We start from the raw sequence: 27,800 nt of genomic DNA on the forward strand, positions 1-27,800 counted from the left end.
CTCCGTTGCGGTATTTCCGAACGCGCCCGTGATGTGACCATAGGATGTCACCTAACCTACGGATGTGACGAGATGTGACACAAAAGCGTTTTATTTTGAAGGATAATTTACTTGGCTAGCAGTATCCAGACTTGCTATTGGCTGTTCTTCTTTTAACCAATGAAATCGACGCTTATACCTTATCCTACTAGTAGCAAATATATTTAGCCACATGTGTGACTCTTGCAAAGGAACAACATGGTAAGTTAAATACACGTATCGCATCGGGTTATTTATTGTTTCCATGCAATGGCATTTAATAGTGGGCTTCTGAGGTAGTTAGTAGTTACCTAAACAAAAGTTACGTCATATTGGAACTCCTACTTGGTTATACAATTCATTATTATCCGTATCCATCCAGTTAAATAATCAATGTTAGCGTTTAGCAGTTAGCACACATTTTGAAGAGTCGGCTAAACTAAAACCCAGAATCGAATCGATAAATACATCTACGAGAGTCTAAATCTTAGGCTAGATCAAGACCATGTATTTAATAGATTTTGAGTTTTGACAGTAAGTAAAAGTCAGACTCGATAATTATGACAGTGTCTTGATCCAAGGCTAGTCGAGCGGTATATTGACATCTCGGGTCCAAATCAACTTTCTTTACGTCAACAGTCCATGGTTTGATTTAAATCAACCAGTTGCCAATTTCACAACTACCATCTAGGTAAGCTGATAATGTAATTATAGTGAGTGATTCTGCTTGTGGCAATTTCACAATTGCCCAGCAGTTGGAAAGCACGTTCATTTTAGTTTCAAACTCATACCAGGGGGGTCTTCATGTTTTTTAGGCCAAGGACCCTGAGAGAGATGAATCGGAGACCCCCACTACATATTGTTAAACTATTTTTCAGTTGTAGATTAACATTTTTAACCTTGTGTTGTGAGTCGTTTTGTAAATGTTTTCCCCAGAATAGGGATGCAAGGCTTCAGCAACGATTTGTAATAATCTGTAATAACGTTGAGGACCCCCTAGTGTAGGCTATACTACTTGCCTATTGGGCCATGGTTCTTTAGTCGACTGGTAACGCACTGTGCCTTTGGAATGGGGAACCCGGGTTCGCCTCCCGGCCGAGGCTACATTGGTGGCAGCGGTGTTTATGGGTAACTTCTACAAGTATGGTCCTGGGCGGCACAGACCTAGGTAGTCGACAGCTCCGTCAAGGCTCATACATAGTCTAGATTTTCGGTGGTTAGGTGACCACCGAACTACCAACATGACGTGAAGAGCAAACCACCGCTCCAGCCCTTCTCTCTGTTTTTACTCGCCACCGCTCAACGTTATTTCAGCTCCGGTGGTCACCTCACCACCGAAAATCCAGACTATGAATAGGCCTTAAGTCTCCCTGGGGCTGAGGTCTAGGAGGAGCTACTCTAGGTCTAGCAGTCCCGGACCCCCTGTTGAAGCCCTATGCATTAAACCATAACAACGTAACATTGTAAATCACATTAAATGAGAACAGTAGTTTTGGAGTATACTTCAACAGATCATGTTGGTTGTTTCTTTCCCTTGTCCAATGGTGTAGCTTCGTCGAGAAGTGAGACTGAGACGAGAGTACCTGTACAGGAAGGCCCAAGAGGACAGAGTCAGGACCATAGAGGAAAAAAAACATAAGCTCAAGTCTGCTCTTGATGGTATGGCATTTGCAAATTTACTCCTTATTTGATTACATCCAACAACTTTGTTTGAACGAAACCTTTTGGAAGAACATTTCTGAGCAAAATGTAATTGTTTTCTTTTTCTGCAGAAAATCGCCTCATACCAACTGAAGTTCGTAAAGATGCGGTGCAGTTACAGAAACTACTGGAATATGATGATGAGGGAGCAGAAGGCTAGTGTCTTACGTTTTTACTAATTACTATTATCTATTATTACAATTGAGAGAATTCCACGCCCACAATTTTGTGCCCATGGAGTGCACAACTTTATGCGGCGGTTCAGGTGGAGTCATAGACAGTGCCGTTCACGCCTGTGCTTTTTGGTCGTGATACGCCACTGCCTTGACCTCTGCGTTTTCAACCCAGCTTGGAGGCGCTTAGACTACTGGCCAATCACAGCAGGGCTTTCCTAGAACTGGGCTCAGCGGTCCAGGCACCTTGGCTGGTAATCCAGTCTGGCGGTGTGCCGCGGGTTCGACTCCCAATCCCGGCGGCCTTTACTGCATGTCACCCCCCCATTTCCCTACCTCTCTTATCGTTGCTCTACTTCACCTCTCTCTCTCTGGTATGAACACTATTCTGAACATGTACCCATTCAGGGTGGTCTGGTTCAGGAGAACCACTCATCCAATCAACTTGGGTTCTCAGTAGTACACATTCTTGATATACTGTGAATGACAAGCATATATAGATTCCTGGAATGTATAGAGAGATTAAATTATTGTTCCCTATGCAGGTGTTAGCTCTCACATGGATGATGAGTACAAATGGGCCGGTGTGGAGGATCCTAAAGTTATGATCACCACATCAAGAGACCCCAGTTCCCGGCTCAAGATGTTCGCCAAGGTCAGATATATTTCACTGTGACTGTTTGTAGGTAGCTACTTGGAATGATGGGGTGACTTGACTGATGGGTGCTGAGTAGAAAATAAAACTTAAAAAAAATGTTTGTAGAGACAATTATCTATTTGCAAAACTGCAGCAATAATTTACATTTTGGCAGCTGACTCTGTGTTCTTGACTAAATTCTATTCTAACTTTGATCTTGTTCTTAAATAGGAGACAAAGCTGATGTTCCCTGGAGCCCAGCGGATGAACAGAGGAAACCATGAGGTTGACTCACTGGTACAGGCTTGCAAAGCAAATAATGTTACGGATCTCGTCATTGTGCATGAAACTAGAGGGCAGCCAGGTAAGCTTGTGTTTGTGTGTTCTTTTTATCAGTTGCTGCCTGCTAGGCAATGTGGCTGATACTTTCAAAGCTAGCTATTAATAAATGTTACAATGCTATAATATTGTAATAAAGCCAGTAATAAATTATGTTTCAAAGTAAGCTATTTATCAATACTTTTGCGATGAGTTACCACTTATTCTCATGTGTACATTGTGTATCTGACTCCTGTATGTGTATTCTCAGATGGTTTGGTAGTGTGCCACTTACCATTTGGACCCACAGCCTACTTCACCCTTTACAATGTGGTGATGAGACATGATGTTCCAGACATAGGCACCATGTCTGAAGCCTATCCCCACCTCATTTTTCACAACTTCACTTCACGACTTGGCCGGAGGGTGAGAAAATGAATTACTATTCCACTTTTTGCAAATATTCTCCTCTCCCAGTACTTGACTGATTATGGATATAACTAATGAATACTGCTTCAAACAGGCATGCAGTATCCTTAAATATCTGTTTCCAGTACCTAAAGAAGATAGTAGACGTGTAATTACATTTTCCAACCAAGAGGATTTCATCTCATTCAGGTTAGTTTGTCATTTTGATAAATGTATCAGACATTGTGCTGTTTCACGTTAAAAGGTTAAAGGACCACTTTTCAACCTATCTTCATATAATTGGTCATCACTAATGATCATGATAAAATAGCACAACTTTTTTCTACTCTGTCTGTGTCTCATAGGAGTGCTGTGGGCAGTTCAGAAACCCGTCCACCAGTGACATCATCGATGGGGAATCCAAGCTAATAGAAACTGCAGGCTTTCTATTCCTGAAAAAGTTGCAATGTGAAAATGGAAGCCATCGTTCCCACGATAATACAAATCTAAACATATATTTAAAAAAATATTGTTTAAAATGTGCCTAACGATGATGTCACTATTGGATGGGTTTCTGAACTACCCACAACCCTCCTATGAGACAGAGTAGGAAAGAAATCTTATTTTTTTCATGAATATTAGTGAGGACGAAGAGATTTGGTTGAAGTGGTGAAGTGATCCTTAAACATCAACTTGCTATTGCAGACATCACACCTACAAGAAAACGGACCACAAGAACGTTGAACTAACAGAAGTAGGGCCCAGATTTGAAATGAAATGTAAGTATAAGTCTCTTTGCTAGTACCACAATTTCAATATTATCTACGAGTAGGATTTGGCAATTGTAGTTTGTAAACGCAGTATTCAATATTGGCCCCTCCTCCCCAGCTTAATGACACCACCATGACTTATTTACTGCCCAAAAGTTGGTGTCCAGAAATGTCCAGAACAAGTAAAATAAGAAAATACAGGCACTGATATAATTAGGTTATTGTTGTAATTGGTCTATTCATTGTTTTGAGGAAAATCCTACAGCCCTAAAATCACTCATAAATCCTATACCTTTAATAACAACCGGTAGGCTAAATTCTTTATGAGCAGTAAACTCGGTTCAAGAACTTTATAAAATTAAAACAAATCAGTTGCCAATGCCCCAGTTCCCAGTGGAACCTTCCCACGACCCCACTTTGGGAAGTGGTCCATAGTGCTGCACTAGTTGAGTGCATTCATAAAAAGTATACACCTTTTGCTTTGCCTTTTTGTAATCTATTGATGGGCCAATTTAACTTTTACCAACTGTTTTAATATTCACTGAGACATAATCCTGATAGAAAAAAGGTTTTAGCTTCTCTCTCTTTTGCAGTTATGTGGCTCTCTTCTGAAACATGGTGCTTAATATTTATTTTTATTTTTTAGTGTATATGATTAAACTTGGTACCCTGGAGAATGAGAAGACTGCAGATGTCGAGTGGCGACACCACCCATTTACACACACGGCAAAGAAAAGGAAGTTTCTCAGTGTGGAATAGGATACAACTGTGACAACAAAACACAAAATAATACTTTCATCTTATGTTATTGATGTTGAATACGGTAGTTATTTGAAATCTTGTACAGTGTTTTGTTTAGTTAAAGAACGTAACGTATCCTGTATGATTGGTTAATGCCACAAATAACCCTTCTTACATACAAAACTTCAATTTGGTTTTGGTAAATGTGATGGAACTCAGCAGCATTGTGGGTTGTTAATTAAAGGAATTTGACATTGCATCTATTTTGTAACTTGTGTAGCCTACTACTATAGTGTTTCGTAATAAAAATCTCCAATGAACGCAAGCTTTATTTGCATACTAACAAATGTATACTGAAATATCTGTGTAGTTGCATTGTCGGGCACCATTTGAAATGAAAGTGCTTGGTTTTGTAATCTCAAATTGGGTTTGCATAGGCTTGTCACTTTCACAAAATCAACATTGCAATGTATATAGCAGGGAACGCAGCCGCATGTCCGTGACTTGAGGAAAATGAATGCTTCATGGCTACAATGTAGGATATTCCTTTAATTTACTGATGTGTTTGTAACTCCCGCCCCTGATGAAAATGTATAACTTGTGTTGACCAATGAGAGGCAATAGCTGTGGAAATAATCCAATGAGGGATGTGCATCACTGAGGTTTTCCGCTTTCCCAGAAATTCTTGACAGATCTGACTTCAGATTGAGAGAATTCAAGATGGCTGCTCCAGGTAAGGCTTTATCTTGGAGATAAACTCTTTTTAACAGTTCATTGGTGCTTGATTTTGCATATATATTTGTAATCGGTATTGTCCGATTTGCTGTAGTGTTTCCCCCATTCTATCAAGTAATTATTGCGACTGTAAACAGACATTACAAGTGGCAAACAAACTGACGCATTGGTCAACCCCTCAAATTGGCTAATGAGAGCTGGCTAGCGTAGCATAGCATAGAATTAAATTACCAAGGATTCGTCACTGATGTCACGACTAAACGCTAAGCCGAAAGTGCGAAAAAATAAAATTATACGTTTGAAATTAAAAAGTGTTAACTTTGTCATGTTTTCGTCAAGCGACACTTGTTTATAGCTATAACTGTAAATATCGGCACCTCATGAAGCTAACGGGCTACACAAGTTTACGATTATTTTGACGTCACTGATCCATCCTGTGTATGTTTATTCTAGGGATTTAGCTTTCAAGCTCTGGCTAGCTAGCCACGGAGTTAGCTACTAATCCCCTATCCCCATACTGTACTCTGCATTCAGTTACCCAGCGAGCAACATCTTCACTCGAGTTTGCCAAACTAGACAGTAATTGCAACACAGTACAAAAATAGTGCATCGTAGCCAATATGGTGGTACAGTGGCACTCCATTAAACTGTCTGTGTAACTATTAGCAGAAGTCTTCTCACTGGAATACTCAAACATGGCCTCCAAAATTTCGAAATGTCATATTGCTAAGCAGTCAAATCCCATGCTAAGCTAACCAGCGCAAGTATACGAGTAGTTTGCATATTTCACTTTCAAAGGCTGAATTGAATTCTAACATTAACGCCTGGCAAATACTTTTGATGTAAGTGCTAGTAGTATTTGTGTTGTTTCCTCAAGTGTAACTATTTGACGTGTATACATCCTTACATGCACCGACTCTTTGATACGATCATTGCAGTCATTTTAACATACTTGATTATATTATAGCAGACAATGTAATATCTTCTCAGTTTACATTTACTTATTTAAACCCTGATAATATACAGGTAGGCTGTTATAAAGCTAAAAGTTACTGTTACAAAGCTTGCTAAAATAACATTGGGAAATAATTTATATTGTCATGCACACAAAAAAATGTATATATGGATTGGTTAGATTAGAAATAGAAACTGTGTGGTAGTGGTTTGATTGATTTAATTGTTAACAGTATGCAGAATAGGTACATTTCAAGCACAACTCGATACATACACTACAACAGTGGATGACACCAGGCATAAAGCATTACACTTGTTTACAATAGGGTCCACCATTTTCATTATTAATCAGAACATTTAGAGATGTACACTACAAATATACACTTCTATATAACAAAAAACAGGAAATCATCATAAAAGGAGGTAAAAAGGGAAAACATAATATACATTGAGGGAAAAAGGGGGTGTGGGGGACTCAGACTTTTATACGGGGGCCAGCCGTCTGTAGGTGCCCTTTGAGAGCGGTTTTGAAGCAGTCAAGGGATTCACATGTCTTAATGATTGTTGGTAGGGAGTAATCCATTTTGGTGGAATAGGAGCAATGTATTTAGTCCCTTGTTTGTGCCGAATCCGGCTTGCACATGGTTTGTTGAACTCCCTCTGGTGTTTTGGTTGTGGACTTCGTTGACATTAAGGAAGTATTTAGGTATATGGGTAATGGTGGTGTAGCGAATCTTGTGGACCGAGTTGTTCCGATACCGATACTGGCATCTGTTACTCTGGCCGATAACACTCTCAAGTACTCTTACTCTGTACCCGAGTACCAAAACATCAAATTGACACTAGGCTGAACGAATGCAATGGGAGCAAGTCTGACCCAAAACTGCAGCAAATCGCCCAAAACAGCCGATCTACAAGCATAAATGCATCTATGAGAAAAAGCATGCATTGTCGAAGCTCCTGTTAGGGTCTTCAAGGTGTTTTTGTTTACGAGTGAGGACATCCTGTATAGGAATCTTGTTGTTTGGTTGACTTTTTTGATTACTGGTGGTGGCATTATTATTATTATTATAAGCTGTATTCTAGGACCCCAGAGTTCAGAAGCTTTGTTTGTGTAGCCCGTCACCTTATGATACATTCCAAACCACCTTATCTTTTTTTATTGATTTCATTGAATATTAACAGTTTGCTATTAGTACAGAGGTACGATTTACAATGATTGTTTTTTGTGTATGGGCTTGTTACCATTGTGCATTTTTGTCTTGTGCATTGTGTTCCTGTGTATTCAATCCATTAACATCCGACTGAATTCTGTGCTGTTAGGTTCTTCTAGGTAAAGGACTATCTCTCATAAGGCCCTTGCGCATGAAGATCTTCTGTGGTTGACGTCTTTAGTGCTGCCTCCCCGTCAGCTCCTCCTGCCCTCAACATGTCCTCCACCTCCTCTTCGTGCTCCTCCTCGGGAGAGACCAGCCCAGAGGATGTGCCCAGAGGTGGGGGTACCATCCGAGCCTACCTCCCTAACAAACAGAAGACTGTGGTAAGGGTCGTCTACTAGAATTATTATAACTGTTTGGTTAACAGACAAAGACCTTTATTTATATTTGTATAAAGTATTAAAGTTAGATGTATGGGAGCAGTGTGGAGGATATTTCTTACCTGCGCAATCTTTTTGGCTGTTTTGTTCGTAATAGGCATCTTGAGTAGTAAAATGTGAATGCACTAAGTTGCTGTTAGTACCTTGCCTTATGAAGGTCAGTTGATATTGAACTGTTAGCCGCCAACCTAACTGAGATCTATAGTGTTCTTAAATTCTGTGTTCATGAGTAGAGATTGGTATTGTTAGGATTTGATCGATTCCGATTCTTATTGATTTTTTATTTTCCAAAATGGTACATTGAACACAAAATTTGTCGATAATTGGTCACCCATACTGTATGTATTGTGCACCATAGGCATTTATAGCCTATTAGGATAAGGGGAAAATATTTTAACTCTTACTACTAGTGACTGCCCTTTCAAGACCATGGATGGTGGTCAGAATAATGAGTGGACATGGCGTCCGCGAGCGAGACTGGCACGGCAATTGGCTGGATTATGCTTCTTCTCGGTTTATGTTGCGCATTTCACTGGCACTGGCCTCATGTTGCCGCCTATGGTAACAACAACGTGTTTTGAGCATTTTTGAAAATGTTAGGAAATATATTTAAAAATAAATTACCATTGAAAGACGATTATACAAATACTAAGTGTGATTATTTCAAATAATTGTAATAAAATGTAATAATTGTGACAGGCCTACACCTGATCATATTGTCTCTTCGCCTAATCAGAATTTGGAATGCATGGTATACTTGCTCCTATGTTCATGTAGTTGGCCACCAAATGTCATCTCAATGTCACAGTTGTTCAAATATTGTCTCTCCATTCCCCAGCTGAATGTTCGCGCAGGACAGACTGTGTATGAGAGTCTCGATAAAGCTCTAAAAGTGAGAGGCCTAAATCAGGACTGCTGTGCTGTGTATCGCCTCCTAGACGGGTAAGACTGGCTGATGAGTTTGCCATTTGAATGCTCTCCCACTCTATATAGGGCCAGTAGGTTGCATTCCACATCGCCTACATTGAAGTTCAATTGGATGCTGCAAGCAATTGTTTTGAGTCACTCGGCTGGGTATTCATCTGAGCTTCTAAATATCATACAATACAGTTCATTGAGTTAACTACAGAAAATGTGGTGCACAGCCTTTGTGTGTTTGTGTTTCCCCTACAATTTCTTTCAGACCTAGTGGTATATGTGCACCCCCCCCCAAATACACACACACACACACACACACACACACACACACACAGACTGAAAACTCAACAAGTGCTTCAGGATAGAGATCACGGGTACAGGAAGCATCGCCTCCTACATATATGGCAACTGCCAATTATCGCAGACACTGAACAGAATTTTGTCAATGCCTTAGCTCTTGGCTTTGGCGTCCTGCAATCTACAGGCCTCTCACAACTGATTTATGGAGATTACAGAGGCTTCTAAATATGAAGTTTACATTTGTAACCAAGCTGTATAATAGCATCCTTAAGACGTTGGTACTTAAGCACCTTGGTAAGGAATGCCTCTTCCAAACCGTGGTCAAATGTACATGCCACTTCCAAAATGGTCACTTCTCTACTGTCCTCATCAACAATAACAACATCTGGTGTATTAGCTGTGACGTCTGAAAAGGCATCATTTTCATTATTGTGCTTGAATATGGCAGTTGAAACACATGAGTGCTCATACATTTTTACAGATGAACACACCCACCGACACCCAGGTCTTTCTATACAATCACTGATTGGACTGGCAGATTGTATCAGCCAGTACAGGGCTATAGGGCTCCAGGCCCCTCCTAGCTATGTGTAGGTTTGTGTAAGTGTCCTTTAGCAAGACCCTAAACCCCTACCTGCTCCTGATGAGCAGGTTGGTGCCTTTCATGGTTTCCTCGGTATAGTGAATGAATGTGAAGTACATTGTAAAGTGCTTTGAAGGGTTGGAAAGAATAGAATTAGAATGACACTATATAAATGCAGACATTTACCATTAAGGTATTTGGTCAAAATAATCATGATAATTATGTATATCGCCCAGCTCTAGTAAATAGTAATACGTATGTTTTGTGACAAATCTTTCTGGACTTGAAACCTGTCACATTTATATAATAGTATATGAATAGTAATACAAATATCACCTTTTTAAATAGTTGTTGATCCACTATCCTTTTTGCAGTTTAAAATCACATAATTCTTCAGACCATCCCACTATAATAATGTGTGATACAGTCCTGTTGCCAAGCCACTGTTACATTTCTAACACCTGTAGGAAACCTTTGCTCACTTTTTGGTGGTGTTTGTTCTGTTCACAGTCGGAAGAGACTGACAGATTGGAATACTGACATCACCCCTCTTGTAGGAGAAGAGCTTCTGGTTGAAGTCCTTGATGATGTCCCTCTCACTATGCACAATTTTGTAAGTAGCACCAATAGCTCTGTTTCCATTGTGAAGATTTTAAGCCAACTTCACAAATTTTAGTTGATTTTTTTTTAATTTTACAATTTATTTTTTATCAATGTAATATATTTAGCCCTTATATTGGCTAAAAACGTGCACATCTCATGTTAGTTGAAAGGTCATTATGGCGGTGTCAGATGCCCAAATTAGCGTGTGTCGCAGGCAGCACATTGTGAGCTTGTAGAGCTGCTATTTCTGACGTGCGACAAGTAGTACAATAAAACAAATTAAGCCTTAAAATGTCCATAGGCTTGTGTTCTTGGACAAGAAATTCTAGCGCAAAATTCTAGTACAATAATAAGAGGAAAAGAGACTTTAGAAAGAGAAGTTAGAATTGTTACTAGAAACTTAATGTCCAGTGCTAAACTGTGTTAAGTCAAGCCCTTTAAGTTATGTTATCAGTTTAAAACCCTGTCTAGAGAGCAGGCATCTTTGTTACTCTACTCTAAAAGTGCAATAAATGTTGTAATTATTATTATTATTTATGTAAGAAAAAAGTGATCTTAATTAATTTGAGCAAGAATTATGCAGGCCTATATGTCCATTTATCAAATTATATAATCTAATTCATCATAATTGATCATTCACAATTGCCTCACTTGAAACCGTTTTGAAATTGTTCTTCCACAATGTGTTTCCAGGAATTTAGAAAATAAATATTTTCCAGTTGATTTCTATGACTATTGATGATTTATGTTTACTTTAGCTATTGTAGTTCCGTAAATGCAGCTGAAGGTAATAACATTAATTGTTTATTGTGGGTGTCCATCCATCCATCTTCAACCTTATCCGTAGTCGGGTCGCGGGGGCAACAGCTCCACCAGAGTGCTCCAGACTTCCCTCTCCAGAGCAACATTAGTGACTTGCTCCTGGGGGATCCCGAGACGTTCCAAGGCCAGTTGGTCAATGTATTTCCTCCAACTGTGCCTTGGTCTGCCCCGGAGTCTCCTCCCAGTAGGACGTGCGTCGACGACCTCCCTAGGGAGACGCCCAAGAGGCATCCTAACCAGATGCCCGAACCACCTAAACTGGCTCCTTTCCAGGTGAAGGAGCAGCGGTTCTACTCCAAGTCTCTCTCGTGTAACTGAACTTCTCGCCAGCCACCCGTCGAAGAAAACTCATTATGGCCGCTTGTATTCGCAACCTTATTCTTTCGGTCATGACCCACACTTCATGACCATAACAGTGCGGTACAGCCGATTCTCCGGCTGATCTCCTTCTCCGTCCTCCCCTCACTCGTGAACAAGACCCCGAGATACTTGAACTACTTCACCTGGGGTAATGCCTCATTCCCTACCCGGACTGCACAATCCACCGGTTTCCTGTTGAGTCTCAGTCTCGGCGAGGAGGTGTGTGTCCCACTCCGCTCCAGGATGGTTTATAACAATGACAAGCCCTGGTTCTCAGCCCAACTCAGGAGGCTACGGTCGGAGAAGGAGGTGGCCAGGCGCAACGGAGACGTGGCTCTGTTTAGGCAAGCTAAGTACAGCTTTGCCAAAGCGGTGAAGGAGGCGAAACATCGCTTCTCAGAGAGACTGCGGCAACAGCTCTCTGAGGGGAATTCCTCCTCCGTCTGGAAAGGTCTCAAGACCATCACCAACTACAAACCAAAGTCCCCACAGGCAACTGACAACCTCCCCCTTGCCAACGAGCTCAATGAGTTCAACTGTAGGTTTGAGCAAGAGACGTTCCCCCCCACCCTCTTCCCCCACCCCCCCCGGCCACAACCACCATCGCCACACCCCCCCCTCTCTGTCACGGAAAGAGAGGTAAAACTGCTGCTGAGGAGCCAGAATCCTCGTAAGGCAGCCGGCCCGGATTCTGTCTCTCCCTCTGTCCTGAAGCACTGCGCTGACCAGCTCGCCCCGGTGTTCACCAACATCTTCAATGCCTCGCAGGAGCAGTGTCACGTCCCAGCATGCTTCAAGGTCTCGACCATCATCCCCGTCCCCAAGAAGGCCAAGGTCTCGGGCCTTAATGACTACAGACCCGTCGCCCTCACCTCTGTGGTCATGAAGGTCCTGGAGCGCCTTGTCCTGGTTCACCTGAAGAGCATCACAGATCCTGTACTGGACCCACTGCAGTTCGCGTACAGAGCCAACAGATCCACGGAGGATGCCGTGAACATGGCTCTGCACTACACACTAGAACATCTGGACACTGCAGGCAACTACGCCAGGATCCTGTTCGTGGACTTCAGCTCGGCCTTCAACACCATCCTGCCATCCATCCTGGAGCACCAGCTGTTCCTGCTGCAAGTGCCGGACTCCACTCGGAGGTGGATTACGAGCTTCCTCACCAACAAGTCGCAGCGGGTGAAGCTGGGGAAGAGCATTTCCAGCTCTAGGTCCACCAGCACCGGTTCCCCGCAGGGCTGTGTCCTGTCCCCACTCCTGTTCTCCCTGTACACCAACAGCTGTGTGTCTCTTCACCCATCCGTCAAGCTCCTGAAGTTTGCGGATGACACCACCATGGTGGGCCTCATCTCCAAAGGGGATGAGTCGGCCTACAGGAGGGAGATCGAGCGGCTGCGGAGTTGGTGCAGTAACAACAACTTAGAGCTTAACGTTCTAAAAACAGTGGAGATGGTGGTGGACTTCAGGAGGACCGCAGCCCCGCCCCCTCCCATCATGCTGGGAGGCACCCAGGTAACCCCAGTAGAGTCATGTCGGTTCCTGGGCATGATCCTCTCTCGGGACCTGAAGTGGGAACTTAACATCATGGCCCTCTTGAAGAAGGCCCAGAAGAGGCTGTACTTCCTCAGGCAGCTGAGGAAGTTCAGACTTTCAAGGACCATGATGGCTCAGTTTTACACAGCCATCATCGAGTCCATCCTCACACACTCCATCATCACCTGGTTCCCCGCTGCAGCTGCAAAAGATCTCGCCAAGCTGCAACGGGTGATACGCTCTGCAGAGAGGGTAATTGGCCGTCCTCTGCCCTCCCTCAAGTCCCTGCACGACTCCAGGGCATTGAAGAGAGGGAGAAAGATCATGGCCGACCCCTCCCACCCTGGCCACGGCCTCCTCACCCTGCTCCCCTCTGGGAGACGGTTGCGGCTGCTGAAGTCTCCAAAAGTCCGCCACAGACTGAGTTTCTTCCCCTCAGCCGCCAGGCTGCTAAATGACTGGTTTCCCTCCCACCCCTGCCCCCTAGGGAGTGTCACCGGACATCTGCACTTAATATTTATACTTCTTGCACGGTGTTGTATTTTGTGTTGTTGTTGTTTTTTCGTTATATGTGAAAAAAGAATAAGAAATGCACACATGTCAAATGTCAAAGCAAATTCCTATGTGTTTTACACAATGGCAAATAAAGGTATCTGAATCTGAATCTGAGAACCATGGCCTCAAATTTGGAGACGCTGATCCTCATCCCAGCCACCGTACACTCTGCTCCAGTGAGAGCTGAAGGTCTTCGACCGATGATGTCATCAAGACCACATCATCTGCAAAAAGCAAAAAGTGTTGAAGCATGAAGTTACCTTTATCCGTCCATGTTGACAGAGTAAAGGCTGCAGCATACTCAAAACAAAAAGAAATTTGTTCCTTTAGCGTCTGCAAGACCTACCAATGCCAAACGAAGACAAAATCATTCTATACTTCCAGCTCTAAGTTCTGAACACTCGTAATCTACCTAGCTTCACTCCCTCCTCGTTCAAGCCACAAGAAGTTTTACCACCAGGATATCCTTCCAATGCACGAGGCAAATTTCATGGAGGTTTTGCGATTTCTTGAGACAGGTTGTGTTTATAATCACTCAAAGAGGGGCTCTTGACACCTAAATAAAACTCCCACAAGTTAATTAATATTAGCTTCTGTAGTGTTTTATGGGGATGTTCTTACTGTGAAAAGGGTCTGTATATACAGTAACGGCAGCAGTACAGTGGTAAACAGTGTATCATTATTGTTATATTAAATGTTTTAGTTCAACAAGGGTACATCGTGACCTTATTCATCTGCACAGGTACGGAAAACCTTCTTCAAACTGGCCTACTGTGACTTCTGCCACAAGTTCCTGTTTAACGGCTTCAGATGTCAGACATGTGGCTACAAGTTTCACCAGCACTGCAGCAGCAAGGTGCCCACTGTCTGCGTAGACATGGACACCATATCAAAATATAAAACGTGAGTTTGAAGTTTAATACACTCTAATGCTAATCAAATGAATCATGTTTGCATATATATACAGTGTTCTCTGCATTTAATCCATCAGAAGAACCAGCGCCTTGGGGAGCAGTAGGGGTTAAGGCCACTTTTACACAACAACGGACTCCATAGAAAACGGCTGTTGAAAGTGCTGTTGCGCTGTACATTTGAATTCAGTATTTACACCATATGCAGCCTGGCCTAGCCTGTATGATTTCTGGTCTAGGGGGGCCGGTTCTGGCACAAAAATGCGATAGATCCTATTTGTTCACCGATCTGAGGGCCCGCCTCCACCTACCCGGTAGAAAACAGTGGAGAACACTGACTGACTTCACCAAATTTGGACCGAAACACCTCTGCCCTGTTATTGGTTAACGAAATACAAGGACCTGGGCTTCCTGTATGCCATAATTTCCAAAGTGTTTACCCAGGTTTTTCCATTGTGTGCATGCCCGGTCGCTATGAAAGCCATTGTCGTGTAAAGGGGGCCTAAGTGTCTTGCTCAGGGACGCTTCGACACATAGAACAGTGACGTTCTGATTCCCAGGCGACCTCTACTCACTCGGCTACATCTGCCCCATTTGTAGCCATAGTAGTGACAGCTGAACCACCGTACTTGGTCCAGTGATATTAACGTTAACATCATCCTGTTGGATTTATCCAACGTATGTATAATCAAATATCAAATGTTGCTGGCCCCCGCAAAGTCACAGGGAAACACATCTTTGTATTCTGATCCCAGTTAAGTTTCCCTTTAGCTTTTAATCAAATACTTTCCTCAAACTGTAGCTGATGAAGAGACAACTAGGAAACCCCAAAATGGCAAATGGTGTATTTATATAGCACCTTTTATATATCGTACTGGGGGTATAGAGTTAGGGTTTTTCCTTTTTCAAAGATACTTTGATACAAAGCCACAAGGAGCTGGTTATTGAACCGGAAACCTTCATCTTCCAAGATTGCCCACTTTACATCTTGAGCCAGTGCCACCACCACAAGACTTTCCTGTGGTTCTCTGTCCTATTGATGACCTGAAATTCACAAAAATCCACACAAAAAATATATTAACCCATTCTGGGCGGGAACCCCTTTTGGTGTCTTACCCCCTCAGGCCGGGAACCCATATTTGTGTTCTGTACAGTATGTACAATATTAAAAAATTACAAAAAAATTATGCTGCTATATACATATTTGAAGTTTTTCTGAAAACTTAGGTCAGGCTTTAGAAGGCGTTTTTAGAATCGGCCTTAGACCTAAATAAATATGAAACATATTTGGGTATTGAATTCCAGGCACAATACATTTGGCGCTGATCTGTGTATTTGTTTGCGAGATGAGACGTGGGTAGATTGATGGACATAATTACCCATGGACACACAAACATTTGGGAGACATGCATAAAAACACTGTTCTCGATGTCTGACCCCTTGGTTGCCATGCTGTAAAAATGCCCATCCCTAAAAATCGTAGATCACAATTTCAGTGTATCAGAAAAAGTCTAAAGTGACTGGTATAGCAGACAAATCAGTCTAAAAAAGAATCGTTGCATTGGTCCACTTCCCATCGTCATTTGACCCTCGTCTTATCAGGTCTGTCATGCCATGTAATTGTGTCACATTGTCCCCTTTCCCTTCTCATATGTGTGTCGTATGTGTGTTGTGATCAGGGTGGCCCTCGCCTGTCAAGATGAATACCCCCAGATATCCGTTCTATTGCCAGATAATTCCGTGCTATCGCAGAGTGACATAGCCTTAACCCCAGATCCTGCTGGGTAAGCTCCTGTTCAACACTGAACTACGTGATTCACATTCTATTAAACAGCAACATAGTCCTAGTCTCTTTGAGGTTGACTTTGAAATGCACCAATTATATTAAATCAAGCTTCACAGGGGGAATGACTAAAGAACATTATTTATTTTATTGGTCTCCCTCCCCAAATTCCCAAATTTGTGAAATCAACCAGTGTATGTCATGGTTGGTTGGATTAAAAACCTGGCCCTCTTGGTAAGATACATGATAGGATACACAGAAAAACATGATAGGATACCCAGAAAACCACTTTTATCTAATCCGGTCTTGTGTACCCTCAGGATGGGACTCCTGTCCCCAACCTCAGCCTTCCATTTCCCCATGCCAGGCGGAGAGTGCCAGTCCCTACAGAGGCATCGCTCCACCTCCACGCCTAATGTTCATATGATCAGCACTGTGGGCTCTGCTGGTGTTAGCATCATAGAGGTCTGTTGGTAAAACATAACGTGACTGCACTTTATCAACATTACTCTTAAATGTACAGTGAAACTTATCATATATTTCTCTGCATTTCAATTCTACCCCCAGGAAGCACTAAAACTCAACAATACAATGGGTATGAAATAATTTAACTAAATCCTACAATGCATCCTTCTCTCATAGTGCTCTTTTTGAAATGCTTGTAATACACACACATTCTTTTCTCATTTTGTTCCACTACCTTTTATTCCCACAGGTCCAGAGCCCTCACCGAAACCCTCCACCAGCCCTCCATCCTCCCTAGGCTCCCCAGGCAGGAGGCCACCTAAATCGCCCTCAGAACACAAGGAACGGAAATCCTCCTCATCTGACGACAAAAAGAAGGTGGTACGTCGTAGGACAAGCTTGCCATTACTAATCTTTTTATGGCACTGACCAAAATACATATTATGTTAAAAATGCATTACAAAGATCAAAAAACAAACAAATCATAGTCAATTAAATAAAAATAAAAGACTGAAGCTGAGGCCAATATAAAGGGCCTCTCGCCTTGTCCAAACAGGTGAGAGTGATGATCAACATAGGTGTGTGTCTGCATTACAGCACCGCGGTGGTTACAGAGACTCAAGCTACTACTGGGAGGTCCACTCGCGGGAGGTCACCATTCAGAAGAGGATAGGCGCTGGCTCCTTTGGAACCGTCTTCAAAGGCAAGTGGCATGGAGACGTCGCCATCAAGATCCTCAAGGTGACTGACCCCACACCCGAGCAGCTGCAAGCCTTCAAAAATGAAATGCAGGTCTTACGGTGAGTTGCTCCTGCCTTTAATGGTTTCCCCCACCATCTTAACCCATTTAGACCGTACGACGTGTGGGAACGTCATAACTAAACCAACCCAACGGGTTGGTAGGACATGTACACACGTCCTAGCGCATTTTCATTGTTATCAAACGAGAGAAAAATATTCTCTCTCCTGCATGCACGTTGTAGTTCACTTCCCTGTTTACTGTTCACAAAGAAAGGCTCGGTGCGCGTAATCTAAGGAGCTCTCCGTGGTTTTGACCAGATGGATATACTAAGCTCTTCATTTCTGACTTCAACATGCCTCTCTGGCTATCCAGGGTTTGATGAGGTCAGCGTCGTGATTTTCATATATGGAGATCCATGTGTTGTACCAACTTGGTTCATTTGCAAGTGTGACATATATAATTAATTATGTATTGGCCATATATGGAGCGTGTCACAAGGCTGACGGGAGATGCTGGTTTTCATAGTAAACTGCGACCTACAGTCGCAATCAAACTCTGCCTGCATCATCTGATTCTGAATTGTTAATACAGCAGGCATGCAAATGTGCTGCTTTTCTATGGAAACTTGGTGTTTTGTCCCCAAGTATTTTCAGCAATGGGAATCGGGATCCCGGATTATTATTTTCAATGTTACTAACATTGCAAATAAACCTCTCTCCACGAACCCAACTCAAACCACTCTCAACCCTCCGCCACAGGAAAACGCGCCATGTCAACATTCTGCTGTTCATGGGCTTCATGACAAAGCCCAACTTTGCCATCATCACCCAGTGGTGCGAGGGCAGTAGCCTGTACCGCCATCTGCACGTCAGCGAGACCAAGTTTGAAACCATGCGCCGTATTGATGTGGCCCGCCAGACATCACAAGGCATGGAGTAAGTCCTACACTTTAGATGCTGTTTCAGTTCACAAGAATGCTAAACATACACATTGAAGCTTACTGTATGTAAAGTACAAAGACAAAGTGCAGTAACTGCGTTTTTGGACACTGACTTATTTGTGTATCCCAAAGGTCAATTTAGCCTTTGTGATTTTGGTGGATAAACAATTACCTCAAGAACAGAGATGTACAGTTAGTGTAATATCACTTATATGCCGATATCTCATTTGGCTGACAAGTTGAAATGCTTTTACACCCATTATGTCAGCTTTACTGCACTTTGTAGGGCATACATTTTAATTGTCACTTTGGTAAATCTGAGATGCTTGCTGTTTCAGTTCACGTTCAAATACAGAAATTAGGAATACTCTCAGACCTATCTTAATGCCGGTACCAATTCCAGCTAGTCACGTACGCAAATGCAAGTGATATAACAAGATTTAAGACTAAAAGCATTTCACTTTGAACTTCATAATTTTGTTCATCTAATCTGTTGCTGTGGCCTCATTTGTTTCCCTTACAGTTATCTTCATGCCAAGAACATAATTCATCGAGATCTGAAATCGAACAGTATCCTTTTTTCCAGAATTTATTTAACATTGACATAAATAAGTTAGTTGATAAATCAGTTAGTTAAGTTAGCAGCTTGCAGAAGCCTAAGTACAGTAACTACATTTTGGAGACGTTGGGTTACTTTCTGTCTCACATGTCAAATCAGCCATCATGAGTTTGGGGGCCAGTTATAACAATACAGACAATTTCAATATTTTGATTAATTGTGTAAGTTACTGCACAGGGATTGTAACCACAAATTTTAATTTTTTGCAGTTCCCTTATCGTTTTATAATAAAATCCTCTAGTCTGTTAGAGTGGTGCCGTCATATATACCGATATATACAGTATTTGACATGTGCATTAGCCTCCTGTAACAATTTCTGATGCTTTTAGTTGTCATTAACCTTTTTTGGAGATTTCTATAGAATACTTTTCCTTAGCACTGCTGCTAGACATCTTTCTCCATGAGGGCTGGACGGTGAAGATAGGTGACTTTGGTTTGGCTACTGTAAAATCTCGATGGAGTGGTTCACAGCAAGTAGAACAGCCAAGTGGATCTATTCTCTGGATGGTGAGTTTTAACATTTTTATGCCAATGTGACAGGTGTTGACAGGACATGTTCTTCTTGCCCACAGGTCTTGCCCGCAAAGTAAATCGTCCATTATAAAATGATAGGTAAAATTTGAATTACCGGTCAATTTAACACTATTTATGCAAAATATATACAGTATGAATATGACCATGGGTTCACCGTTCACACTTGCCATTTCATATTTTTAAGTGTAGCAACTGTGAAAACAGCACATTATAGATAAACAGTGCTCTTATTTTACATGTCACAGACCAGAAGACACTTACTTTCTCATCATTTGACAAAGCGCTGTTATTCAGTCCACCAACTGGAATTCAAGGGTTTACGTTCGTTTAACTTGACACATGCTAACCTAGAGTTATAATATGTTGCATGCTAAGTTTGACTGTTACCAGTAGGTATTGGCATTGCCGTTTTGAATCTGACATAAAGAAAGGCTTTATAAGCTGCTAGCTGCATTCTTGCATTTTCACATGCGGTTGGGATGTAGCCATGCTCATCTCACACACGTCCACCCATAGAGTGAAATTGTCACAAAGTTTTATCTACTGGGAAAGAATGCTTGAATGAGTTTTGAGTGTGTGTGTGTGTGTGTGTGTGTGTGTGTGTGTGTGCGTGGGCGGGCGGGACCAAGCGATCTGGCCACGTTCAGGTGTTTAGACTGATGTATCGTGTTGTGCTTATAGTGAACTAAAGATGGTTGGGTCCCCACTCAATTGTGCACGTGCCCGGTGGGACAACTCGAAAGCAAACTCCAGCTGCCTGAAAGTTTTATTTACATGCCACGGGCAGTCGGGCAACCGCTGGTGTCGATGCCTGTCAATGTAAAATATATTGACCAGCTGTTGGGGAAATGCCTTTTAGGAATACCTGTGCTCTTCATTATAGGTTCAAATCAGTTGTTAATAAGCGAATTGAAACTTATTCTACTGTTTCACTCACTTTAACCACTTATGGTCCTTTCAAACGGGCAGCGATGAATGCACACGTTGTTGCCTGGATGAACGACAGGTCTGCTACAGGTCTGCTCAAGAGGTACAAAAAAGCGTAAAAAAAAAAAGTTAAACCGAATCCAGGTCTGGTGAGTCCTGCATGAAATGGGCCTTTAGACCCTCTATAGTTAGTAAAACGGACCTGAGTTGCACTGTACTAGATGCGCTCTTTTTTCGATCTACCACAAATCTCTGCCTCTATTCACCGAAAATAGCTGCTCTATAAGCTCAACACGTCACCATGCGAAGAATTCAAGTCAGGCTCAAGTAATTTTATGAATGGCTAGATGTAACTGATATGGTGGTGTTTGTGCATTTCAGGCTCCCGAGGTGATCCGGATGCAGGATACTAACCCTTATACCTTTCAGTCTGATGTGTATGGCTATGGAGTAGTGCTGTTTGAGCTGATGTCTGGGACCCTGCCTTACTCCAGCATCAACAACAGAGACCAGGTCAGAAGGTTTATCAAGGTTGCATAACAAACATTCCAAAGGAGCCTTTATCGCGTATGCTAATGAGGGGGGGGGGGGTTATAGTCGGCTGGTTCACTGTGTGTCATTCCCTCTGTCAACCTTTCCGGTCTCACTGTCACTATCGAAATAAAGCAGAGGGTTGATGCAGGGTTCTGATGTCACCTGAATATGCGTGTACAACACATACATCATCCTCCTGTTATGCTGCTCTGTCTCGCACACATTATGCACTGTAATGAGCCTCCCCTGTTGCCATGTCGGCAGACAAGCATTACATTATTTTTTAATTAATACTTTTTCATTAAATAATTAAATAATTAAAAGGTTAATTAAAAAAAACATAGGGCATGCCGCATGTCTGATAAAAATCAGGAAAAGAAATAAAACATTGTCTGGGTTGCACACTAAAGTCAGTAGTTAAAAAATGTTATCACCATCTCAGAAGAGAGTAGCTAAGAAGGAGTTGGAATGGAATGATTGTCATTGGCACTACTCATAGAAATGTAGCAACTGTATCCTCTCTTGCAGCGTGTATATTGACACACGTTTCATTTCAGATCATCTTCATGGTTGGCCGGGGCTACTTGTCTCCAGATCTTAGTAAGCTGTATAGTACCTCACCCAAATCCATGAAAAGGCTCATTGTCGACTGCCTGAAGTTCAAACGTGACGAGAGACCCCTCTTTCCTCAGGTGAGGGCAGCATAAATGCAGAAAAGGCATACCCACAGCGAATGTGGTTTACTTGTCATGTGTTGCAGTCAACATACTCTACATAGAATGGATTGCTGCTTTAAGAAATATGTCCTTTAAACTCATCTCCTCTAAAAGTGTCCTTTAAAGCCATCTCTAAATATATGTTGTCCATTATTATGTGAATTAACTAAACTTATAAATAGCAAATTAAAGATTGTAGCCTTCACCTAGTCCCAATTTTAAGTACATTGGTGTATTTGTAGAAATAAGTTATGAAATAAGTAATTCCTAAACAAAGTACTGCAGGAAGCAAATCCCTCATGTTGAGTAAATCATGGAGCCTATAAAATGTTTTTGTCTCAATCATTCTCTCTCTATAGATCTTGGTAGCCATTGAACAGGTCCAGGACCTGTTGCCAAAAATCGAACGGAGTGCCTCAGAGCCCTCCCTGCACCGGGCCGTCCACGCAGAGGACCTCAACCCTCTCCTGTTTCACACCACCCGAATCATGCCCCTCTGAGCTCCAACCTCCTCCACCACCAACCATGCATGTACCACCACGTTGATGCCCCTCTGAGCTCCCCTCACCACCACCACCACCAGGCTGATAGCCCTCCGAGCTCCCCTCACCGCCCGCATGCCCAGTGCTGTAGTATGTCCCCCGGCACACAGACAGAGAGCAATGGGACTGTCCTAGCAGTCTAGCTGACTTGCTCATTCCCAACCCACCACTTCTGCAGACAAAGCCCTTGTGGGGTTGCTGGAGCACTCCAGCAGAAAAGACTGCTGTAGTCTGATGGAGCACAAGTCTTAACAAGGTATTTTAGTATTGCATCAGTCTTGATTTATTTTTGAGGGGCACCGGCCCCTCCTATGTCCAGCTTTGAGGGTTTGTGTTAACACAAACATTGAAGACAAAAGTGTGTAAACACAAATTGTGCAATTGGGCAACAAGGTGAAACTATTAATGCCCCTGTAATGAGTGTATACAGTGTATATGCATGTCACTATCCACATATTTGTCCACCAGAGGGTGCTGGAAATGCCAAAACAATCTTGGTCTGAAAAGCCATGTGGCTCAACTTCACAGTCAACACACCCCTAGGTTGCCTTGTTTAAAGACATGCATGTCCAGTTATTTCCACACTTCTTATAGTTATAAGACTTCTTGAATTGAGTGAGACAACCTCTAGACAAGTGGATAGACACTGCCCTTATATCATAATCAGATATTATTAAACTACAGAAATTGGAATATTTGAAACGAGTGAAACCTAGACATTCATATTTTAGATAGTTGCAGTGGCTCATCGCCGACCTTGATCTTTGACAACCAAATGTCAGATACTGTCATAGAGATATGAAGATTTGTGGCGTGATTTAAATTGATTATGTTGAAATGTATTGCGTCATTGTGGACATAATGACATGCATACATGGATTACACGGCCTCATTACAATAATTAAAAATTTGCTTCGCGGTTCAAATTAAATTATCTCACCTCATCGGCAGATTATGCTTTCTTGCTTGTTCAAGACTGAAGCAAAACTGTATCACTCGTGGACATATATTTTTGCTCCACTGCGATAGTTGGAGTTGTAGTGCATAATTGGCATAGATATTGTGCAGAACCTTATTGTACTAGCTTTGGACTCATCGACCACAGCATCCTTCATCCTTCCAGCTGGCAGCCATTCTGCGTTCATTCTGCTCGTGCTCAGAGGTGCCCCACATTCCAACAGATACCTGGCAATGGATTCCTCAAGGCTTCTTTCCACAGGTTTACTCTTTATAGAATGTTACCGCGAGCTTCAAGATTGACAAATGCTGACAAGAGACTTTTGCTCGCCTTTTCTCTCTCTCTCTCTCTCTCTCTTTTTTTAAGTTATTTGGTAAACTGTAGTAAGATGCGGTCTTTGAATCAAAACATTTAGTTTTACTGCTGCTATACAACAGTGAGTTATTTTACTTTTTCTTTTTGTATGCCTCGGACACCTGCACAATGGAACTTCAGTGCAGTCAATGTCATCCATAGAACTTTTTTTTTTCTCACCCCCCCCCCCCCCCCCTCTCCCAATTCATTACAGGTCGTCTCATGAAAGTCTGGCCCCTAAGTCTTAATAGAATATTCTCAGTGCTCACACACACACACACACACACACTTTTCTTCTACACATGCTTAGCCTCCCCACTCCCCCTTATTCCGAGAAGAAGATTGATTCTGACATCTGTCTGGTGTTTTTCATCAATGCCATGCTTCACATTCAGTTACATTAACAATCATACCTGGGAGCTGCCCATCACAGTCACAGTTTTCACCTGTTGGGCCACTGAGTAGCTCCACAGCAGCAGTTGGAGATGTAGTGCCTTGCCCAACGGCGCTTCAACATTAGGTTGTTAAGGGAGGTGTGTTTCCTATCGCCTACCAATCCAGGTTATCCCATGGCAGTTCTGAATCCAACCTTCCAGTCACAGGCCCATACTCTTACTCATACTTCCTCTTTTCACCGTTGAAAGTGGTGTTTGGCTTAAATGTGTTAACGCATATCAGAAGCTGCTGTTTTGTCTGTTGACACTCACCAAGGTTAGAGGAAGAGACATCTGTTCATACACACACAGTAATTGTTTCTCATTCCGATATTTACAAGATCAGGAGAAATGTCATTAAGATACTGGACATGATCGATGACGATGTGCAGTGCTTAGGTGTATACTATATTCTGATGCAAGTGTGCAATGCATGTACACCACCATTACAATTCATGTACACCACCATTTTGACACGGAAAACGTTATAACACGCTGCCTTACGCAACTACAGGATGTGGTCAGAATAAAGGGAACAAAGACAGTTCGACAGTCCTACTCCATGGTTATTGTAATAGTTCACTTCTAACTTGCAATGACAGATATTGCAGAGGCCTTGACATATGACTAGTAACAACCAATACCTTGACATTAGGGGCAACCTTGACATTAGGGGCATTATCTTAGATGCTAGGTGTTGACTAGATTCCTAGATCCTAGGAAGACTATCCCAATTACTAGCTATTAGGAAGAAATAGAATCGTTAAAAATCCAGGTAAAGATCATGATCTAAAGTTTGTAATTCGAGATGTCTTAAGTTGTAGAGGCATCTCCATCTTGTCTTTCTAAGATTTAAATGGAATTGTAGTGATCCTATTGAATCATTAGTTATTCAAATTGTCCCTTTAATGGATTAATGCCAGAGTGTACAATTATCCCCAGCCAAATGCATGCAAATAAGGGTGGGTTGTTTGTGATTTGGGGGATATTTTATCAGAGGCTATATTAAAAAGAAATAAGTTGAAAAAAGTATGTGGCTGTTTAATTTGGGATCCACAGTAACTGCATAGCGGGGTAAGTGTTTTCTGCACTGTTGAAAGGCTCGATATCATGGAAAAGCTTTATTAACAGTTTGGTTTTCTTTGTTTTGACCATACCCTGTAGTTGTTTGTCCCTTTTCTCAGTTTAATGTGTGAACTTCCAAACGGTATGGAAGTTTTTGTGTGTGGCTACGGTGTACTTGAATTATGGACTCATCAAGACTGTTGAAAACAAATACAAGCCATATTTATTTTGTTTGTATTTTTTTTAACTCAAGTTTAAATCAAGTCAGTTTGTCCTGGTTTTGTACTTACATTGGAGTGACAGGCATACTCATACATGAGAACTGCTGAGTACAGGTGGCGGTTACTGAGAGGAGAGTAAGCAAATATTTCAGTTCCCACATTGCTGCAGACCATGAGTCAGAATTTGAATGGGGCCCTTCCAGTCCTTTTTTATTTTGTTTTGTTTTAGCTTACAAAATTCAAGAAGAGTCACAGTAGATGCACACAAAACCACCTATTCTCCTTTGACATGTTCTCCTTTAGTATCAGTCTTGGGAACAAGTTTGGCTGTTTTGACTGCGCTCTAGTCAAAAAGGCACATTTATTAGGACAGGATTTTTGTTTCATGCTTTGACGTTTGTGAATTGAACAGTGACTGTGAAGGTTGTACTGTATGCTTGATGGTGTGTGTGCACCGGGCTGCGGCTCGACATTAGAGGGCGCTATCTTTTTTTTCCTTGTTTATACAGTAATTGATGCGATTAACTACATGGTGCGGAACCTAATCAAGGGTCAGTGGTTACTGAACAAAATAGAACTGACAGCTTTCTGTCTACGCAGCAGATCCAGGTGTTTTAACCTAGGTGTTTTTAATGTTTTTAAATATAGGGGCTGGGTACCCTCATTGTTTTGCTCATTCCAGTTTTGTCAGTGGGTTATGGATTTTGGGTATGGCTTGGATGCAGGGTGGAAAATGAACACCAGCCACCAACCAGATGCTAATTTTAGACTGGCTGATTATGGCTTTGTTTTCTACTTGGTCAGCCACTTTTGCAGCTAACCAGCAGTTATGTTTGGGTTCTAATAATAAAAATCATGTTTTGCTACCAAACTAGTTGGAACGGCTGGGGACTTTGTGGATCCCATAATGCCACTGTGGCCCGGAGCATGGGGAGCGTTAACTTCCTGACTCGCTGGGTGTTTGCGGAGAAACATTGGCTTAGTTAATGACTCTGTTTCTGTTCATTCTTATTTATTGATGTATACTTATTTTCCCCCCAGATGTTCTTTGTCTGTAATCTTGGATCTTTTGAGGCAGACTAAATGTTTACTGAGAGAGATCACACTCTTTGCAGCATTTAAGTAATGGTTTGGGCTCTCACTCTTACAAGAATATTCTCTGAGGCATGGTACTGGCCCAGTGTTGCACCTTTTAATGGGTTTTCTTCCTGTCTCGCAGAGGCATTTGGTTTGCTTCTTTCAACAGCATCTTGGGCAGTTGGGCACTAAGTACTAGATATTAAACTTAGTTTCAGTGTGGTAGTTTAGCTCAGCACTTCACTACAGTGGCATTGTACTGCAGTTCTAATGTTCTAATGATGTATATGGGTAGAGGACAAGTATCTGTGTAGCACAATAGTTATGGGATGACATCTATCTTTCCCCCCAAAAAAACATTTAAAAACGTAATGGCGCAATACGAATGGCAGAATGTAATTTAAAACTGAAAACTTCACACTAGACTTTGGGTTTTCTCATGCTCTCACTGAGTGTAAGATCTGAAGGAGATTCACCATAGCTGAGAATTTCCCTGCTTTATTTATTTTGTTGATCGTGTACAGCTAGACTACAGCGCAGTGGAAGACGTTACCTCTGTATCCCCCAAAGAGGACAGTTTTATCTGGTGACTTAACACCAATAACAGGAAGAGGAGTGGGATAAGTGTCATGCTTACTGGGATCACCTTGTACAGTACATGGGACAGACGGCAATAATGACATTATGTCATATATACCACTGAAGCCTAATTTATGCTTCATCACATGACTGTTGCTAGCAACACCATTCTGTATGGAAGTATACATTATGCTTTACGCTGCTGCTGTCTGGGTGCTTTCAGCGGACATTATGGGGATGTTAAAAACAGATACAGCTGTCTTTTTCAGAGAGGAAATTGAGAGAGTTGTATCGGAGAAGGTTTTCTTTTCTCCTTCGTCTTTTTTCCCCCTTTTTGGCATATCTCTCTAGGTGAATTGCAATAATTGTGTTTATAGTTTTCCGAGGTATCAGGGGTGTTAAGTTTGCAATAAATGGTATATTCTGCTGTGTACAGTTACATTTTTTTTAATGGCAAAAATTGTACTTGTTTCTATTTTTTGTGTGACGGTTTAAAAAAAAATGAACAAAATTATTTTAAAATGTAAAGGAAATCTTAGTATTTTTTTAGTTTTTTTTTTTTGTCTTAAAATATTGATGCAGGATTTTATTCTATAAATAAAACTGTGGATTACTTACTGACATACGCCCAGTTTCTTTATTTAGTTATTTTTGCCAATATGTATCA

The 27,800-nt window shown here is 41.9% G+C and overlaps 2 protein-coding genes across 4 annotated transcripts; both read left to right on the forward strand.

Annotated features, from left to right (window-relative positions):
- Positions 1–177: 177 nt before the first annotated feature.
- imp4 (IMP U3 small nucleolar ribonucleoprotein 4) lies at positions 178–5,086 on the forward strand. Its single transcript, XM_080764996.1, has 9 exons — positions 178–240; positions 1,569–1,677; positions 1,791–1,874; positions 2,438–2,547; positions 2,761–2,893; positions 3,119–3,273; positions 3,371–3,465; positions 3,961–4,034; positions 4,672–5,086. The coding sequence occupies exons 1-9, from the start codon at positions 238–240 to the stop codon at positions 4,782–4,784; spliced, it is 876 nt and encodes a 291-aa protein (XP_080621122.1). The 5' UTR covers positions 178–237; the 3' UTR covers positions 4,785–5,086.
- A 252-nt stretch (positions 5,087–5,338) lies between these two features.
- Positions 5,339–27,756, forward strand: araf (A-Raf proto-oncogene, serine/threonine kinase). Of its 3 annotated transcripts, none has more exons than XM_080765411.1 (16): positions 5,339–5,499; positions 7,779–7,995; positions 8,891–8,994; positions 10,364–10,466; positions 14,475–14,635; positions 16,323–16,427; positions 16,747–16,891; positions 16,994–17,021; positions 17,142–17,272; positions 17,489–17,691; positions 18,392–18,568; positions 19,097–19,143; positions 19,581–19,699; positions 21,035–21,166; positions 21,745–21,879; positions 22,263–27,756. In XM_080765411.1, exons 2-16 carry the CDS (start codon positions 7,885–7,887, stop codon positions 22,401–22,403), a joined length of 1,842 nt encoding a protein of 613 aa, XP_080621537.1. In that variant the 5' UTR covers positions 5,339–5,499; positions 7,779–7,884; the 3' UTR covers positions 22,404–27,756. The 3 variants fall into 3 exon arrangements, with proteins under 3 accessions (XP_080621537.1, XP_080621538.1, XP_080621539.1); XM_080765412.1 differs by having other exon boundaries at positions 17,142–17,269; XM_080765413.1 differs by lacking the exon at positions 16,323–16,427.
- The last annotated feature ends 44 nt before the right edge of the window (positions 27,757–27,800 follow it).

Source organism: Protomyctophum bolini (genome assembly GCF_963924005.1).
Source record: "Protomyctophum bolini genome assembly, chromosome: 6".
In the NCBI taxonomy this organism is placed as follows: Eukaryota; Metazoa; Chordata; class Actinopteri; order Myctophiformes; family Myctophidae; genus Protomyctophum; species Protomyctophum bolini.

What these genes read in the sequence shown, in the direction of transcription:
- araf (XM_080765411.1), top strand. Translation starts at nt 7,885, where the DNA reads ATGTCCTCCACCTCCTCTTCGTGCTCCTCCTCGGGAGAGACCAGCCCA. An exon ending in ACCATATCAAAATATAAAAC is followed by an intron (nt 14,636 to 16,322) that starts GTGAGTTTGAAG and finishes TGTTGTGATCAG; the next exon opens with GGTGGCCCTCGCCTGTCAAG. An exon ending in CTGGTGTTAGCATCATAGAG is followed by an intron (nt 16,892 to 16,993) that starts GTCTGTTGGTAA and finishes TTCTACCCCCAG; the next exon opens with GAAGCACTAAAACTCAACAA.
- imp4 (XM_080764996.1), top strand. An exon ending in TGATGATGAGGGAGCAGAAG is followed by an intron (nt 1,875 to 2,437) that starts GCTAGTGTCTTA and finishes TTCCCTATGCAG; the next exon opens with GTGTTAGCTCTCACATGGAT. An exon ending in GCCCAGATTTGAAATGAAAT is followed by an intron (nt 4,035 to 4,671) that starts GTAAGTATAAGT and finishes TTTATTTTTTAG; the next exon opens with TGTATATGATTAAACTTGGT.